This window comes from Nelumbo nucifera, chromosome 8, assembly GCF_055504915.1.
Source record: "Nelumbo nucifera cultivar China Antique chromosome 8, China Antique-T2T, whole genome shotgun sequence".
NCBI lineage: Eukaryota > Viridiplantae > Streptophyta > Magnoliopsida > Proteales > Nelumbonaceae > Nelumbo > Nelumbo nucifera.
In genome coordinates this window covers 10,496,752-10,512,840 of record NC_142656.1, presented here as the reverse complement: position 1 = coordinate 10,512,840, position 16,089 = coordinate 10,496,752, and the positions used below count along the sequence as shown (strand labels likewise).

The following is a 16,089-nucleotide window of genomic DNA, read 5'->3' as shown; positions in this document are numbered from 1 at the left end:
AGGGGCGAATATAGTTTTTGTGATTGAGGTTCAATTCTCTTCAGAGCAAAGAAATCACAGAAAGAGAGATTTCCTGCATACTGCAAATTGTCTCCTACTGCCTCCTTCCTGTCATTGCCATTCCTTTTAGTTCGATCTCCAGTTCTTGGGAGAAATCAAGATTTGATTTTGATTCCAATCTTTTGGGAAAAGATTGGTTGGAGCTGTACCCACAAGCCATCCAGTTGATTCTTGTGAAGGGTCAAGTTCTTTTGGAAGAACGTTGCTGATTATGCTCCATCCTTCACTGCGCCATCTTCAGTGGGAGCAGATTTTGGATCCTTCCTTGGGTGTGAACACCTCCATTGGGAGATATTGATTCTCTGTATCAGGTATATCCTCCCTCCTACTTCTTTTAGTTCAGATTTGATTTGGTTGTTGATTCAAGATTGATCATTGAAAATATGTTTTCTGAAATAGGGAATTCGATTCCCTGCAAAGATGGGAGAAATTTTTGAAATTCGCCCTATCCATTCCGCAAGATTTGGGCGTCCATGAGATGAATATCCCATCCCTTCAAGACGAACGGGATCTATCTGCTTGGAGAGAGTTCTTGTCGGGAGGAGTCAGTGGATAAGAAGTCTTTTGTTTCTCAGTCTGTGAGTCCGGTTATGCTTTGGCATAATCGATTAGGTCATTTGTCTTTTAGGTCTTTGAAGAGTCTGTTTCCTGCTTTATTTGAGTTTGTTGAGTTATCAAAGTTGAGGTGTGAGAGTTGTGAGTTTGCCAAACATTGTAGAACCTCTTATTCTTTGAGTAATAAAAGGAGTAATTCCTCTTTTGATATTGTGCATACTGATGTTTGGGGGCCATATCATATCTCTTCTATGGGTGGGTACAAATATTTTCTACTGTTTGTTGATGACCATACCCGCTTTTCTTGGGTCTATCTTATGTGTTCTCGAGATGAGGTTCCTGCTCTGACCCAAAACTTCCATCAGATGATTCTCACTCAGTTTGGGGCAAAAATCAAAGTCCTTAGATCTGATAATGCCAATGAATACTTTGCTAAGCCATTGACCTCCTACCTTCTTAGCCATGGAGTTATTCTCCAGAGCACTTGCCCTTATACACCACAGCAGAACGGCGTTGCCAAAAGGAAGAATAGGCATATCTTGGAGGTGGTTAGAAGCATTATGTTTACCTCCAATGTACCTATTCGCTTCTGGGGTGATGCTATCCTCATGGCAGTATATCTCATTAATCGGGTTCCTTCTCAGGTTCTTGATATGAAAACCCCTTTTCCCTTCTATACCCAGGCGAGGAGTTGTTCATTGTTCCCCTTAAAACCTTTGGTTGTACCTGTTTCGTTCAGCTTCTCGGGCCTCATCATTCCAAGTTTGAACCTAAGGCCTCCAAATGCATTTTCCTCGGTTATGCACAAACTCAAAAGGGTTATTGCTGCTATGATCCGGTTTCAGGGAAAAGGTTTGTCTCCATGGATGTCACCTTCTTTGAGGAGACACTCTATTATTCTAGGGTTTCTCCTCAGGGGGAGAGCAGTGAGAGTGGAAGTGGGGCTGTTTTGAGTTTCTTTCCTCAGGGGGAGCGCAATGGGAGTGGGGTTGTTCCTTTACCTATTCCACTGGGTGATGAAGGCTGTAGTGGTGAGGGTGGTCAGAGGGATCAGGAGTTGAGAGTCTATCACAGGCGATGCAGGTAGGTTGATCCTAGTCACCGGCAGTCCCGACCAGCTCCAGTTCCTTCTGCGGCTCCAGATCCAGAGCCTACTGAGACACCTTCCACTGTTGCCACTTCCCCTCCTGTGGATGACCTTGATCTCCCTATTGCCATCCGCAAAGGGAAACGACATTGCACCACTTCTACAGCTCACAGCATCTCACAGTTCTTATCCTATGATCGCCTATCTCCCTCTTACCGGTCCTATCTCACTTCCATTGCCGATGTCCCTATTCCAAGAACAGTGCAAGAAGCCTTATCAGTTCTAGAATGGAAAGATGCAATGCAAGTTGAAATGGATGCCCTGTTGAAGAATAATACTTGGGCACTGGTTGACCCACCAAAAGGAAAGAAACTGGTGGGATGTAGATGGGTGTTCACTGTGAAGCATAATGCTGATGGCTCTATTGAAAGGTACAAAGCCCGGCTAGTTGCAAAGGGGTTCACCCAAACTTATGCTATAGACTACTTGGAGACCTTTGCCCCAGTAGCCAAGATGACCACCATCCGAGTTCTGTTATCCCTTGCAACAAATCATTCTTGGCCCTTGTTCCAGATGGATGTTAAAAATGCCTTTCTGAATGGAGACTTACAAGAAGAGGTCTACATGCAGTTGCCTCCTGGATTCTATGATACAGAGACAGGTAAGAATGTTTGCCGACTGAACAAGGCATTGTATGGTTTGAAGCAGTCACCTAGAGCCTGGTTTGATAGGTTCAGATTAGCCCTTGGAAAGTTTGGTTATGTACATGCCCAGTCAGATCATACACTATTCATCAAGAGGGTGGAGTCCTTTCTGACACTACTTACAGTATATGTTGATGATATTGTGGTGACAGGAAATGATTGCCATGAGATTGAGTCCCTCAAACAACTCCTTCATCAAGAGTTTGAGGTGAAAGATCTTGGTGCACTACGGTACTTTTTGGGTATTGAGGTTGCTAGATCCAAGCAGGGGATTTTTATCTCTCAGAGAAAATATGTTCTAGATCTGTTGGCAGAAACTGGAAAGTTGGGTGTTAAGCCTGCTGATACACCCATTGAACAAAATCACAAGATTAGTGCAGAGGGCGGGAGCCTCTTGAAGACAAAGTTATGTTCCAACGGTTGGTTGGAAAGCTCCTATTATCTCTGCCTCACTCGGCCATATATCATTTATGCAGTTAGTGTTGTTAGACAGTACATGCATTCCCCTAGAACTTCTCATCTTCTTGCGGTAGAGAGAATATTAGCATACTTGAAGAGATGCCCGGGTAGAGGTATACTGCTCAAGAACAATAATCACACGAGGGTGGAGGTCTATACAGATGCCGATTGGGCTGGGAGTGTTGATGACAGAAGGTCTACCTCTGAATATTGTGCCCTTGTGGGAGGTAACCTTGTCTCTTGGAGGAGTAAGAAGCTGAGTGTTGTTTCCCGCTCCAGTGCTGAAGCGGAATACAGGTCAATGGCTAACGGAGTGGCTGAAATCTTATGGCTGAGATCACTACTTGAAGAGTTGGGTATTGACTATGAAAAGCCCTTAATGCTGTATTGTGATAATCAGGCAGCTATTAATATAACCCACAACCCAGTGCAGCATGACAGAACTAAATATATCGAAGTTGATCGACATTTTGTGCGAGAGAGGGTCACATCACAAGAAGTGTGTCTTCTGTATATCACATCTAATATGCAGCTCGCGGATATCCTCACCAAGGCTGTACCAAGGAAGAAGTTAGAGACAAACCTATCCAAGTTGGGAATGATAGATATCTACTCCCAACTTGAGGGGGAGTGTAGAGAACACTGATGTGGGCCCCACAGCAGTGGTCCCCACTGTGTTCGTAGGACAGCATGTGTAGTTATTTGTTTCAGTTATAGTAGTGTCAGTTTGGGTCAGTTTGTTAATTCAGTTGTTATTTATTTCAGTTTTTTATTTACTTTATTTATCATGTAAGTATTAAGGGCAGATCTGTCCTTTCCTCTATGTACTAAACATAACCTATAAATACTTGAAGAGTTGGGTATTGACTATGAAAAGCCCTTAATGCTGTATTGTGATAATCAGGCAGCTATTAATATAACCCACAACCCAGTGCAGCATGACAGAACTAAATATATCGAAGTTGATCGACATTTTGTGCGAGAGAGGGTCACATCACAAGAAGTGTGTCTTCTGTATATCACATCTAATATGCAGCTCGCGGATATCCTCACCAAGGCTGTACCAAGGAAGAAGTTAGAGACAAACCTATCCAAGTTGGGAATGATAGATATCTACTCCCAACTTGAGGGGGAGTGTAGAGAACACTGATGTGGGCCCCACAGCAGTGGTCCCCACTGTGTTCGTAGGACAGCATGTGTAGTTATTTGTTTCAGTTATAGTAGTGTCAGTTTGGGTCAGTTTGTTAATTCAGTTGTTATTTATTTCAGTTTTTTATTTACTTTATTTATCATGTAAGTATTAAGGGCAGATCTGTCCTTTCCTCTATGTACTAAACATAACCTATAAATACTAAGAGAGTGGCGGCGGCAGATGTGTTAGAACCTGTCCCTCCTTTCAACCCCTTGTGTTCTCCTGTTTCTCTTCTCTTCCTTCTCCTTTCTCTCACTTTTCTTCTGCTTTTGTAAACCTAAAATCTATTAGGATTCAAGACTGATTACAGTCTTGATCTTCTACTAATTCCTCACCCTCAATAGAAATCCCCAATAACTTGCTTACCTCAACTTTCATGTTAACTACCTCTTCCCAAGTCTAGCTCACTCTGCACAGCTTGAGTAACATCCATGATCAACTCCTTATCTTTAAAGGCATTAGTTGAGATCTCCTCACCTCTTCTATCTGTTTCTTGTAAAGGCTTTGTCCTATATTTTCTGGTTCCAAAAGCCTGGCTTAAAAGATCTTTTGAACCCCCTCCAGCATCAAAATGTGGAAATTTACCAGCATGGTGGGATTATCTACTTTTGGTCGTTTAAAGATGCTTGGTCCATAAAGCCTGTGTATATTCCTTGTATACTTTGGCTTGTTCTTAGTTAGTTGGATATTTCTTAGTTTTCTCCTTTTTGAGTCCACCTTATGTTTATATTTATTGGGCGGTGTATTTTTTCTCATTTCTTCGAGTCATTACTGGAGGAGAAAAATTAGATAGCCTTCTGTTGAATTGAAGATTTTTTTTTTTCATGTGTGATTCTTTACTCAATCTTGATCATGATATACCATTAAGGCCTAGTTTTCTTCTACTTTAATTTGATTATCTGGGAGTATTCAAGGCCTATCCAAAACTTCTTGTGTCATAGTTCAAAGCTAGCAACTCTGTTGAGAATCTTTGGTGTTTCTTTTTATGGTCTTGCAAGCACAATGTGTAGTTGTAGGTTGTCTTGCATCAAATATAATCATCAATTGGTGCTTCAACCATAAAATCCAGCTACATATAACCTGATTTGTACATTTTCTAGATCAGCCCAGATTGTACTATATCAATTTCACTAGAAGGTTCTTCAGGAGAGAATGAACAAATCCGATTTATGCTGATTTAGATATGCATTCAGTAGATTGAGTTTCTTGTTAATTAAGATGAAGATGCATCTTTTTCAAACTAGGAGCTATTTGGAGGTGGCCTTTGCTAGCAAGGCTTCTTTACCGGAGTTGGTGCTAATCACTCTTTTGCATGTATTTTTATCACCAGAACTGTTTTATAAATCTTTTCTCTAGACATATTACAATTCACAAACAAGCCATGAGTTCATATTCTTGATATTCAATTTCATTGATATCTTCCTCCAAGATAAAAAAAAAAACTACTTTTGATTTTTTGATTTTTGATTTTTTAGCTTTCCACACCTTCATTTTACCAGCACCAATCTCAAATTTATTGCATTGTTTACTTAATTTATTGTCTGAATAATTATGTTCTTGTTACAGGTTCGTTTGCATCTTCTCACTGCAGTATTGAAATGTTTCCTAAGAAGACCACCTGAAACTCAGAAAGCCTTGGGAGCTGCATTGGCTGCCGGTCTTGCAGATTCTCACCAGGTGCTTTTTGGCCTATCCCTCAAGAAGTTGAAAATGTGCCCAATTATTTTAAGAAGTTTTAGAATTTTTTTACAGCAGTATTCCACTAAATGGTCATTTGACTGCAGGATGTTCATGATAGAGCCTTATTCTACTATAGGCTTTTACAATACAATGTATCCGTCGCAGAGCGTGTGGTGAATCCTCCCAAGCAAGCAGTTTCAGTCTTTGCTGATACTCAGAGCAGTGAAATCAAAGATCGTATATTTGATGAATTTAACAGCCTATCCGTTTTATATCAAAAGGTGCTCTCTCTCTGAAAAAATTGCAAACACTTTTTTTGAGAAGTAAAGATTGTGGAAATATTTGTTGCATGTTACATGTGAAACTACATTTGTTTGGTTATTATGTCAGAATTTCGTGCATGGAATTGTTTTCTTGGAACAATGTTTTTGTTTTTTTATGGGAAACGGTAACTTTCATTAAAAATAATGGATAAAGATTACAACTGCTACCATCCAAGGGCGGGATGGGGGACCCTTTGATAAAAATTCTCATAAACAGGCCCAAAACAACTCCTGCCTATTGACTCCTTGCTTAGCTAAAGCATCAGCCGTACCATTTGCTGATCTTCTTGCCCAATTAAACCTCACCCCAATCTCCCTTGCTAAGTTCAAGATTTCTCTTAGCTGTTGTCTGAAAAGCCGGGTGACCAAGCTTCTAGATTGCAACCAGCCTATTACCAGTTTGGAGTCTCCCTCCACTTGTAACTGTTGCATTCCCCATTGCTTTGCCAATCTGAGACCTTGGAGTAAAGCAAAAACTTCTTCCCTTAAGGAGTCTCACACTCCTATAGGGCCTGAATATCGGGCCAGCACTCTACCCCCCTCTGAAAGCACCCCCTACACACCCGAGGGGCCTGAGTTGCCTAGAGAGCTTCCGTCAAAATTCAGTTTCCCTCTAAAGCAAGGTGGTGGGATGGGGATTGAGGTCCCTACCCCACCCGACCCCGATTATATATATATATATTAAATTTTATTTATATTAAATATATTATTATATTATTTATATATATATATCAAAACATTTTTAAAACATTATTTATAATTTAAAATATTTATTTATTTTTCAAAAAAAAATGTTATCTAAAAAAATTTCGGGGATTTGGGTCCCCATGGGGAACCCATCCCCGTCGGGGATCAGGGATGGAGGACAAATTTTACCCCCGATGGGGATCAGTGACGGGGACGGGGAATATGATCCCCGCCTTGAACCCGCCCCATTGCCACTCCTATTAGAGACCCTCTCGAAGTGTGTCACTAAATGTTTCAAATTCTCCATCTCCATTGGTTCTCCTTCACAAAATAGAATGTTGCCATCTGCAAGGTGTACTGTTTCTCAGTATCAGGCCTTCTAGAATTCCCGTGAGAAGAGCCAGTATATTGTAATGTAAAGTCTTTCTATAAGCTGGAGGATTTTTCACTGGTGCAGAAATCACTAATGGCTTTAGGCATATGTCCTCAGTGTATGATCAAGATGACAAAATTTAATGTTTCTTATTAGGGTGGTTCCTGATAAAAGATGCCCTTGTTAATAATAATTGATATTTCTTAAAGAGTTCCCATTTCATCAGAGTGTAATTTGGCCATAAATGGTGGGTGTGCTCCATTTGTCACATAATGGGTTTGCCCAAATTATTACCCAACTATAAACTTCTAACCAGTTACAGGTTTAAATGTATTTTTTTTCTTTATACTAGTTCTTCGTTCTGTGTTATAGCTATCTTCATCCTTATTTTTTTTGATAGATAAGTTATCTTCGTCCATATTTAAATGTATAAAGGATTTTAGGTAACAGACTTCATATCTTACAATCATTCCAACTTCCAAAAATACTCAATTAGTGGCTTTTGGCATTCTCGGTGTTTGAGCCGGATGACAAAATATAAACCTGAGTTTCTAAATTGAATATTGCCAGATGTTTCATTGTATATTCTTTCTTCTACTAGCTTATATCCTGGTTTTCCTTATGTATTTTTGAATGCAAAGGGTTGCAAGAAAAATTACTGTCTGACTGGTTTAAGATCTTGCAGCCTTCTTACATGTTTACTGATAAGGAACACCGGGGACCATTTGAGTTTTCGGAAGAACTTGGAAGTTTGTCTGTTGGAGAATCTGCAGAAAATGTAATTTCAGCCCAGAGAGTGGATGCAAATGACAATGATCTGCTGCTTAGCACCTCTGAGAAGGAAGAAAACAGAGCTCCTAGTAATAATGGCTCTGCATACAGTGCTCCTGTATATGATGGCTCCATTTCTCTTCCTGCTTCACAGTCTAGCTTAGCCATTGACGTCCTACTTGGTTTAGGTCTACCACCTGCACCTGCACCTGCACTTGTGCCACTGCCACCACCTATAAAGCTTAATCCAAAATCTGCATTAGATCCAACCACCTTCCAGCGAAAATGGGGCCAATTATCATTATCTCTGACACAGGTTTGCTTCACTTCAATATTCTTAATTATAACTATGTTGTTAAATATAGATAAATTTTAGCCATTTTTTTTAAAGCATGCATGATGGATGTCTTTCCAAGCTCCATGTTTGGTTGCATGGGTTTTTGTTTTTGTAAGAACTTAAGATTCCAATCTTTGGGATGTTCCAATGATTAGCTGTGCCAGGGTTGATGAATTTTTCATCTTTAACTTTTTGTCATCATTGTTTTGGTTCTGTTATAAAATGATTTGTTCTTTTTTGTTTGTTTTTTATTGGTCTTAACATTAATAACCAATTGTCCATATGCTGCTTTTTTTTTCCATCCATGAATAGTCAGGTCATCTATTGTCTATTAGTGCTTTGGTTAACACAGAAAAATAAAAGTTTAGAATAACTCTGAGATCAACCAAATTAATCATCAGTCCACAGTTCTTTGTGATCCTCAAGTATCTAGTCAACACTTCTATAATATTTTTATCGATTGTTTATGGCTAAAACCTGAAGTCTACCAAATTCTTGTCTATCCATATAAAAAGTGGAAACCACAATGCCTAATGCACGCTAACAGGGCTGTTTTGTTCTTTTTCTTTCTTATAGAAGCATTTGTTTATTATTTAGCCATGCTATCCCTCACTTCAGAGATGTATTTCCTTTATCTTGGTCTTGGTTCTGTTAATTTGTTCTACTCCGTACTTTTGTACTAATTTCATCTTTGAGGGAACCTCTCCCTCTTATGCTCACCATTCATCCAAAAAATAATTTGTTCAGGTCATTCCATACATTGATATCTTGTCAAAACAATTTACCATTCATGCAGGAATGCTCCATAAACCCTCAAGGAGCTGCAGCATTGATGACTCCTCCAGCCCTCATCCGGCACATGCAAGGTCATTCTATCCATTGCATTGCCTCAGGTGGTCAAACTCCAAATTTCAAGTTCTTCTTTTTTGCACAGAAAGCAGAGGAATCAGCAGGTTTCTTTCTTGTAGAATGTATTATTAATACATCATCATCAAAGGCACAGATAAAAATCAAAGCTGATGATCAAAGTACATCTCAGGCTTTCTCAGCTTTGTTCCAATCTGCATTATCCAAGTTTGGTATGTTGTAACGATTCCTTTTTCTCCTCACCATGGGCTCAATTTGAGGATAGAGTTTTTTCTTCTCTCATCTTTTTTCCTTGGTCAGCTGCTAGTTTTGTTTTTTTTGCATTACTTGAAGTCTTGATGCAATTTGCCTCATTCAAAGAAACCCAGAGCCCCTTGGAAGAAAAGAAGAGAAAAGATGGACCCTTTTTGTAGAATACGTTTTTTCGTCAAGATCCATAATAAAAAAACGGGTATTTCTCTTTGTTGGTTGCATTATATTTTGGGCTTAGTTTGGATAAATATGCAAGTAGACTAACCTAGCTACTGAATATCTGTTTTCCTTGCGAAGCCTTGATCGACCCAAGGCAGCAGTTTGGAAAGAGTATGGGGCGTTTTCTTCCTCGTATTGCAATACTGTTAGAAATTGTTAGTCGATAAAGAAAAGCTAATTGCGATGCTTTATGCCACAAGTATGGGGTGTTTTCTTCCAATGCTCAGTTTGGAAAGAGTACAAATACAAAGATGTACAGTGCAATTAAAAAAATGACCGCCTGCTTTTTTAAGGCTAAATACTTCATGTCAGGCATCGTTTTCAAATTAATTTCTAAAAACATTTGCGAACATTTTCCTTGAGATGCTAGCAAAGAGAGAAAAAAAAAGTGCAGCCTTGTAACATTACCATTGTTCTGCTTCCAGAAGAATGCAATCAACCTGATTAAACAGAGAAAGAAAAGCACAAGGAAAGGAGTTTGAATATGTGAAATGAAGAATACTAAACAATTTGCTTATTATTCATGTCTGTTGTGTACAGAAAATGGGAACAAATTTGGAAAGAAATATCCTATCAGCTGCTGCAGAAGACCGCTTCTGGACTTCAAAATTATAAATTTCGAAGACAAAAATGGTTCCAAAGGACTTGATAGATGGTTGAATTTGTAAGCACCACCTAAAACAAAAAGCTCCTAAAGTAACAGGACCCCACCTAAAATAGTCCAGGTTCCGTTTCTGCTGTGGTTGTAACCAGGTCCATACAGAAAAGAAAACGGCAGGCTGCACAATGCCAAGAGATAAAAGAATGTGTAGAGTGGAGATGCAATGAAAATGGACTTATGTAGATGCGCCCTGTTATTCTTGAATTTTGAAGATTGTGACAAGATGTTAATGAAATGATTTCAAGCATCTTTGTAAATTCGAGAATTGATCCCATCTCATTGTGATAATGATTCAAGGCCTGCCTCTAAATCTTCCAAGGTAATAGTGAGTAAACCATCTGTGTCACTACAATCAAAATCAAGCCTAAGATCCAAATTCTCTCTGGCATTGACAAGCATTGGATCCACTAAACCCCCGTTCATCTCTTGCCGCTGTTTTACTGTTGTTCCTCTCTCTATTAGTTCTGTGATTGCGTCCACACTACATGATTGATGTAATTTGAAACCATAAAGTGGGCTCTCCTCTGCTTGATTTTTCATTTTAAGATGAAGGATCTGAGCTAGTTCTTCAGAGCTGAAGTCACGAAAGTAGAAGAACTTGGTCACCCTTCTACAGAAGCCTTCATTAGAGGAGATTACACGTTTCATTGGCTCACTGTAGCCAGCAAATATAACAACAACTTTTCCACTATCCATCATAGACATGATCTCCTCTAAAGCCTCCAAACCATAGTCCTTGTCATCAGTTTTTTGCAAGGGTATCAACCGATAGGCTTCATCCACAAAAAGAATTCCTCCTTCTGCTTCTTTTATCTACCAATTGATATTTTACAACTTAGTTTCCATTTGACTACTAAAGAATTCAAATCACAAAATTTGATGGCATAAATGGCATACCTTTCTCCTGGTCTTTGGTCCTGTTTGCCCCACAAATTCTCCAACCAGATCAGTTCTTTGCACTTCTGTAACCTTGTCAGTAGGTAAAATTCCCACCATATGGAGCAGTTTTCCAAGGAGTCTAGCTACCATGGTTTTACCTGACAGATATAATAGTGCTCTCAGTACTTAGTAGCAGTGACGACAACTTTGTTGCTTAAGTCTTCCCATATATCAATGATGAATTACCAGATCAGATCATTAACTATTAATTAAAAAGAAAGTTACAATGTCAATAAATTCAGAGCACAATATACACAAGGACCATCATTCAAATATAACATTTTATGCAATGTTCAGTAATAGATGCCATACATTACTGACCCAGTATAGCATGCCAGTCATGAGATGGTACCTGCAATTCAGTCAATATGATATGACAAGAATGCAAATTAAAACAAAAAATCATAAAATCCTAACCATCCATCTATATTTTTTCCTTTTTCAAACAATTCGATTTGAGATTAAAAGGTATTCCAGAAGACTCCATTGAGCCGGATGATTACTAAGATTTGCAGAATGCTACAAGCCTCTCTCATAATCTTATATGTATCATATCCATATATGTCTTGTCCACCAAATTACCTGTTCCTGGATTGCCAAGGAATGCCATGTGAGAGACCTTCCGTGCAGCAACCTTAAGCCCTAGAGCTCTACGCTTCTCATCCATGAGCATTCCCTTTGCCCATTTACGTAGTTGTTGCTTAAGTTCATTCAACCCCACGATGTTCAACAATTCCTGTTCAAGTTCAGCCATCTTAGCTTTTGTCTCACTGCATGCTTCAATGGTTCTGTGCTTCTGCTGCTCTTCAAGATGCCAAGACAGGAGTTCTCGCAAATTCTCACTTTCTGGGCCTTGTGAGAGGTAATTTAGAGGAGTCATGCCCTCCTGTAGCATGTTTAACCAGTTCTTACTAAGTCTGTTTGAACATAAGCTGGTTGATAGTTCTAAATATGATATGTAATATAAATTGAGCATACATTGTCCTCAACACTGCAATCAGCATTGTAATCAAGAAGCGTCTTCACAGTTAAAGAATTGTCACCCATGAGTGAGGACCATACAGCAAGATGCAAAGGGGTCATACCATTCTGCATTAATAAAATATGAACAGAAGAAGCAAATTTTAGCACACTTCCACATTCATTGAAACAGAACAAATAGGGAAAATAAGAAGGAAATGTACATTAGCTTTAGCCTCCACAGTAGCACCATGATGAAGAAGTAACCTTGCTGCTTCACTGCATCCATTCTTTGCTGCCATGTGCAATGGAGTTTCCCCATACTGAGAAAGCCACATCTCGAACCATGAGATCAAAATTCAGAGAAAAGTCACTGTAGTTGATTTCTGGAAGCAGTTACCCACCATATTCTTAGCTTCCAACTTGACCTTTTCAGGTCCTTGCCAATTGAGCAAAAAATCAACTATCTCAACATTATTGTAACCAGCAGATACATGAAGTGGTGTCTGCATTATCTGCATATGAAATATAAATAACTAAGAAGAGAATCCAAAAGGAGGAATTAGCTGTCCTATTCATTAAAAGATTCACCTAGAAGAATAAAAACATAGGAAAAACTGTGCATTCAATGTGGATTTTTTCAAGCCAGATCCAAAATTGGCATATCAAAATTTCTTAACAGAATTTAAAGCCTAACAAACAGAAAATCTGGAGTGGTACACAACCAGAAAATATGTTAGCTTGTGAATTATGACCTTTTTTTGTTGTTTGTGCAACTTGTGAGTTGTGATTACAGAGCAATCAATGTTTTAAATGCATTGAGGCTATCTGAGGTGATGAATGATGAATCATAAAAATGCCTCGAGGATCAACTTTCCTCTTCACAGCTGAAAGTGGTCAGTGGTCACATCTTCAGATGCTATATTTGTGTATATGTGTTTTCAACATATTAGTACTTGTTTAATTTACATTTAAAGCATTTTAATTTCTTATTAAATGGTTTGTAAGTATATGATGAGTTTCTCTATCGCTCCTTACATTCTTGCAGTCCATGTTTAAGCAATCATTACCATTATATATGATCTCCCTATATAAAAACATCAACATCTTTTTCGTTTTTCTATACTTTTCCTCATTTTAATTCCATGCATTTCTTGAGGAATTGAAACTTATGCGGCTTAAGCTTCAATGATCTAAAGGAAGGACCCACCCTTTCAGTTCACAGCTATGTGTTTCTAATTTATCATGTCAAAGATAAAGACAATGGGGACAGATAAGTACTGAAGCTTTGAGCTTTAGTTGAAACATTTAAGTTAAGATCAAGCTCATAGAACGTGAGATTCATCTGCATTATCTTGTGCAGGGGAAAAAATGGAAACTGAAAATCATATGTAATTTCCAAAACACAAAGAGACAAAACCAAATTGAGTGTATTCGAGGACTTAATTGGTGAGCAAAACTAGATCCTACTAATGAAAGACAAATAGGAATAAGAGGTTTGTCTAATTCAGATAAAAGAATCACTTAAGGGTGGAAAGAAGTGAAAGATGAATCAAACAATCAATGCTTTAAAGATGGCCTTACTGCTAGAAAATGAAAAAAAAAAAAAAGAATGATGCGTATTTAATAGAAATGGGAAAATGATGGCAACTAATTTCTGAAGAAGAATGAAACTAGGAAACTACATAAACCCAGAACGCCAAAGAAAACAAGCGAGTCAGAATATCCCTCGAATCACAGTTCAAAAACGATAAAAAGAGAAACAAAAGAAAACCGAATAGACCAATGCAAACGATATGCCCTTCAGATCTTTTCTCTATGATGTTAAACACAGCAAAGAAAACCTATAAGGAACCTAAAATTCAAAGACGAAACTGAAACATCAAACCTACAGAATGCGTCCAAATATTAGAATTTATAGTCATAAGACCTTCAGAGTAAAACAATAAAACAAGAACCCTCTTTAAAGAAACACAAAACAACGAATGCATAATAATTAATCAAAACCATAACATCCCCAAAAATTCAAAGAAAAGCAGCAGAGGCGACGGCAACATAAAAACCCATATTAGATCATCGTCTATAACAAATACACAAGAACCGAAAAGAAAGAAATTCAAGAAATAAGAAAAGGAACGCCTAACGATCCATTTTTCGTACAATGTAAAACCATAGGCTGTTGAACAAAAAATGGGTGAGACTGTTAGAGAGAGAATGTATGTCATGTGTGTGAGGAGGAGAGAGGAAGCAGAGAGCTTACGACGGCATTTTGGGCGTTGATAAGTGACGGGTTTTCTTGGAGCTTAGTCTGAAAGGCGAGAAGATCACCCGACTGCGCACAGCTATGGATGGTAGTAGGTTTGGCAGATGCAGAGCTTTGATCTTGAGGCGACCGCATCTCTCTGGGAGAAGAAGAAGAACAAGAAGCAAGAGAGGGAGGGAGGGAGGGAGAGTGATGTTGGTCAGCAAGTTTTCTTTTTCTGGTGTCGGGTCGTAACGTTGTCATACTTTCAAGACGACGACGACGACCCCCGAGTTGCAGGGTGTCTTATACGTCAAAAACCGTCTCCCGCGTTCTGGCGGCATTTCCCAACTGCTACTGAAATCCTAAAAACCGGACCAAGATGTGAGGCCCAGAGGCTCTACTCGTCTCTGATCAGGGCCGCAAACTAGGGGTTCAAGACTGCAAGTTGGGCGGGCCCAGCCCGAAAATTTACACGGGCTGAATTTGGTCATCGGGCTGGGTTTGGCCCAATAAGTCGGACTTGTTTAGCCTTTATGTAGCCCAAACTCAGTTCAACTATATATATTCTACATACATATGTCTGTATGTAGAGCGGGTTCATTGGCCAACCCGGGCCCGATCCCAACCCAAGAACATCAAATTACAGTGCCGGTCAGACTCCGGCTGAGGCCTTGGGGAGATTGGGCTTGACCTTAATCTGGACTCGGACCTTAAGCCCAAATTTTAGGATTGAGCCTGAGTTGACCACAAACCCGCCCCAACTTGCCCAACGTGCACCCTACCGCTAACTGTACCTGAGAGTTTGCCGGATGGAATCGTTTCATTCGTTACTGTACAAAAAGCCCAAGCCCAGACTGGGCCCAAATTCAAGCCCAACCTGTCTAACCCAGGACCCAGCCCGAACTGAAAATTGACATATTCAGGCTGGTCAATTAGCGCACCGTGACCCACAACACATCCTAACTATGTATTGGAACTAGTATATATTAATGATAATGATTGCTTAAACATGGAGTGCAAGAATGTAAGGAGCTCTAAAAAAACTCATCATATACATACAAACCATTTAATAAGAAATTAAAATGATTTAAATGTAAAATAAACAAGTATTAATATGTTGAAAACACATGCACACAAATATAGCATCTGAAGATGTGACCACTGACCACTTTCAGCTGTGAAGAGGAAAGCTGATCCTCGAGGCATTTTTATGATTCATCATTCATCACCTCAGATAGCCTCAATGCATTTAAAACATTGATTGCTCTGTAATCACAACTCACAAGTTGCATAAACAACAAAAAAAGGTCAAAATTCACAAGCTAACATATTTTCTGGTTGTGTACCACTCCAGATTTTCTGTTTGTTAGGCTTTAAATTCTGGTAAGAAATTTTGATATGCATATTTTGGATCTGGCTTGAAAAAAATCCACATTGAATCCACAGTTTTTCCTATGGTTTTTTTCTTCTTGGTGAATCTTTGAATGAATAGGACAGCTAATTCCTCCTTTTGGATTCTCTTCTAGTTATTTCTATTTCATATGCAGATAATGCAGACTCCACTTCATGTATCTGCTGGTTACAATAATGTTGAGATAGTTAATTTTTTGCTCAATTGGCAAGGACCTGAAAAGGTCAAGTTGGAAGCTAAGAATATGGTGGGTAACTGCTTCCAGAAATCAACTACAGTGACTTTTCTCCGAATTTTGATCTCATGG

The 16,089-nt window shown here is 39.0% G+C and overlaps 2 protein-coding genes across 3 annotated transcripts in view; one reads left to right on the top strand and one right to left on the bottom strand.

The window, feature by feature from the left end:
• Window positions 1-9,571, top strand: part of LOC104592200 (beta-adaptin-like protein A) — a 34,975-nt gene extending 25,404 nt beyond the window's left edge. The window contains exons 8-11 of one of the 2 annotated variants that reach the window (XM_088892801.1): window positions 5,624-5,734; window positions 5,842-6,018; window positions 7,806-8,207; window positions 9,025-9,571. In XM_088892801.1, coding sequence (XP_088748927.1) covers window positions 5,624-5,734; window positions 5,842-6,018; window positions 7,806-8,207; window positions 9,025-9,318 — 984 coding nt within the window. In that variant the 3' untranslated portion in view covers window positions 9,319-9,571. Of the gene's footprint in view, window positions 1-5,623; window positions 5,735-5,841; window positions 7,412-7,805; window positions 8,208-9,024 lie in introns of those variants that run through there. The other variant, XM_010251425.3, reaches the window with a different exon arrangement.
• A 480-nt stretch (window positions 9,572-10,051) lies between these two features.
• Window positions 10,052-14,761, bottom strand: LOC148789623 (uncharacterized). Its single transcript, XM_088892802.1, has 7 exons — window positions 14,387-14,761; window positions 12,531-12,641; window positions 12,351-12,449; window positions 12,145-12,255; window positions 11,749-12,052; window positions 11,125-11,264; window positions 10,052-11,040 (listed from the first exon to the last, which is right to left on the bottom strand). Exons 1-7 carry the CDS (start codon window positions 14,630-14,632, stop codon window positions 10,504-10,506), a joined length of 1,548 nt encoding a protein of 515 aa, XP_088748928.1. The 5' UTR covers window positions 14,633-14,761; the 3' UTR covers window positions 10,052-10,503.
• Between the last annotated feature and the right edge of the window lie 1,328 nt (window positions 14,762-16,089).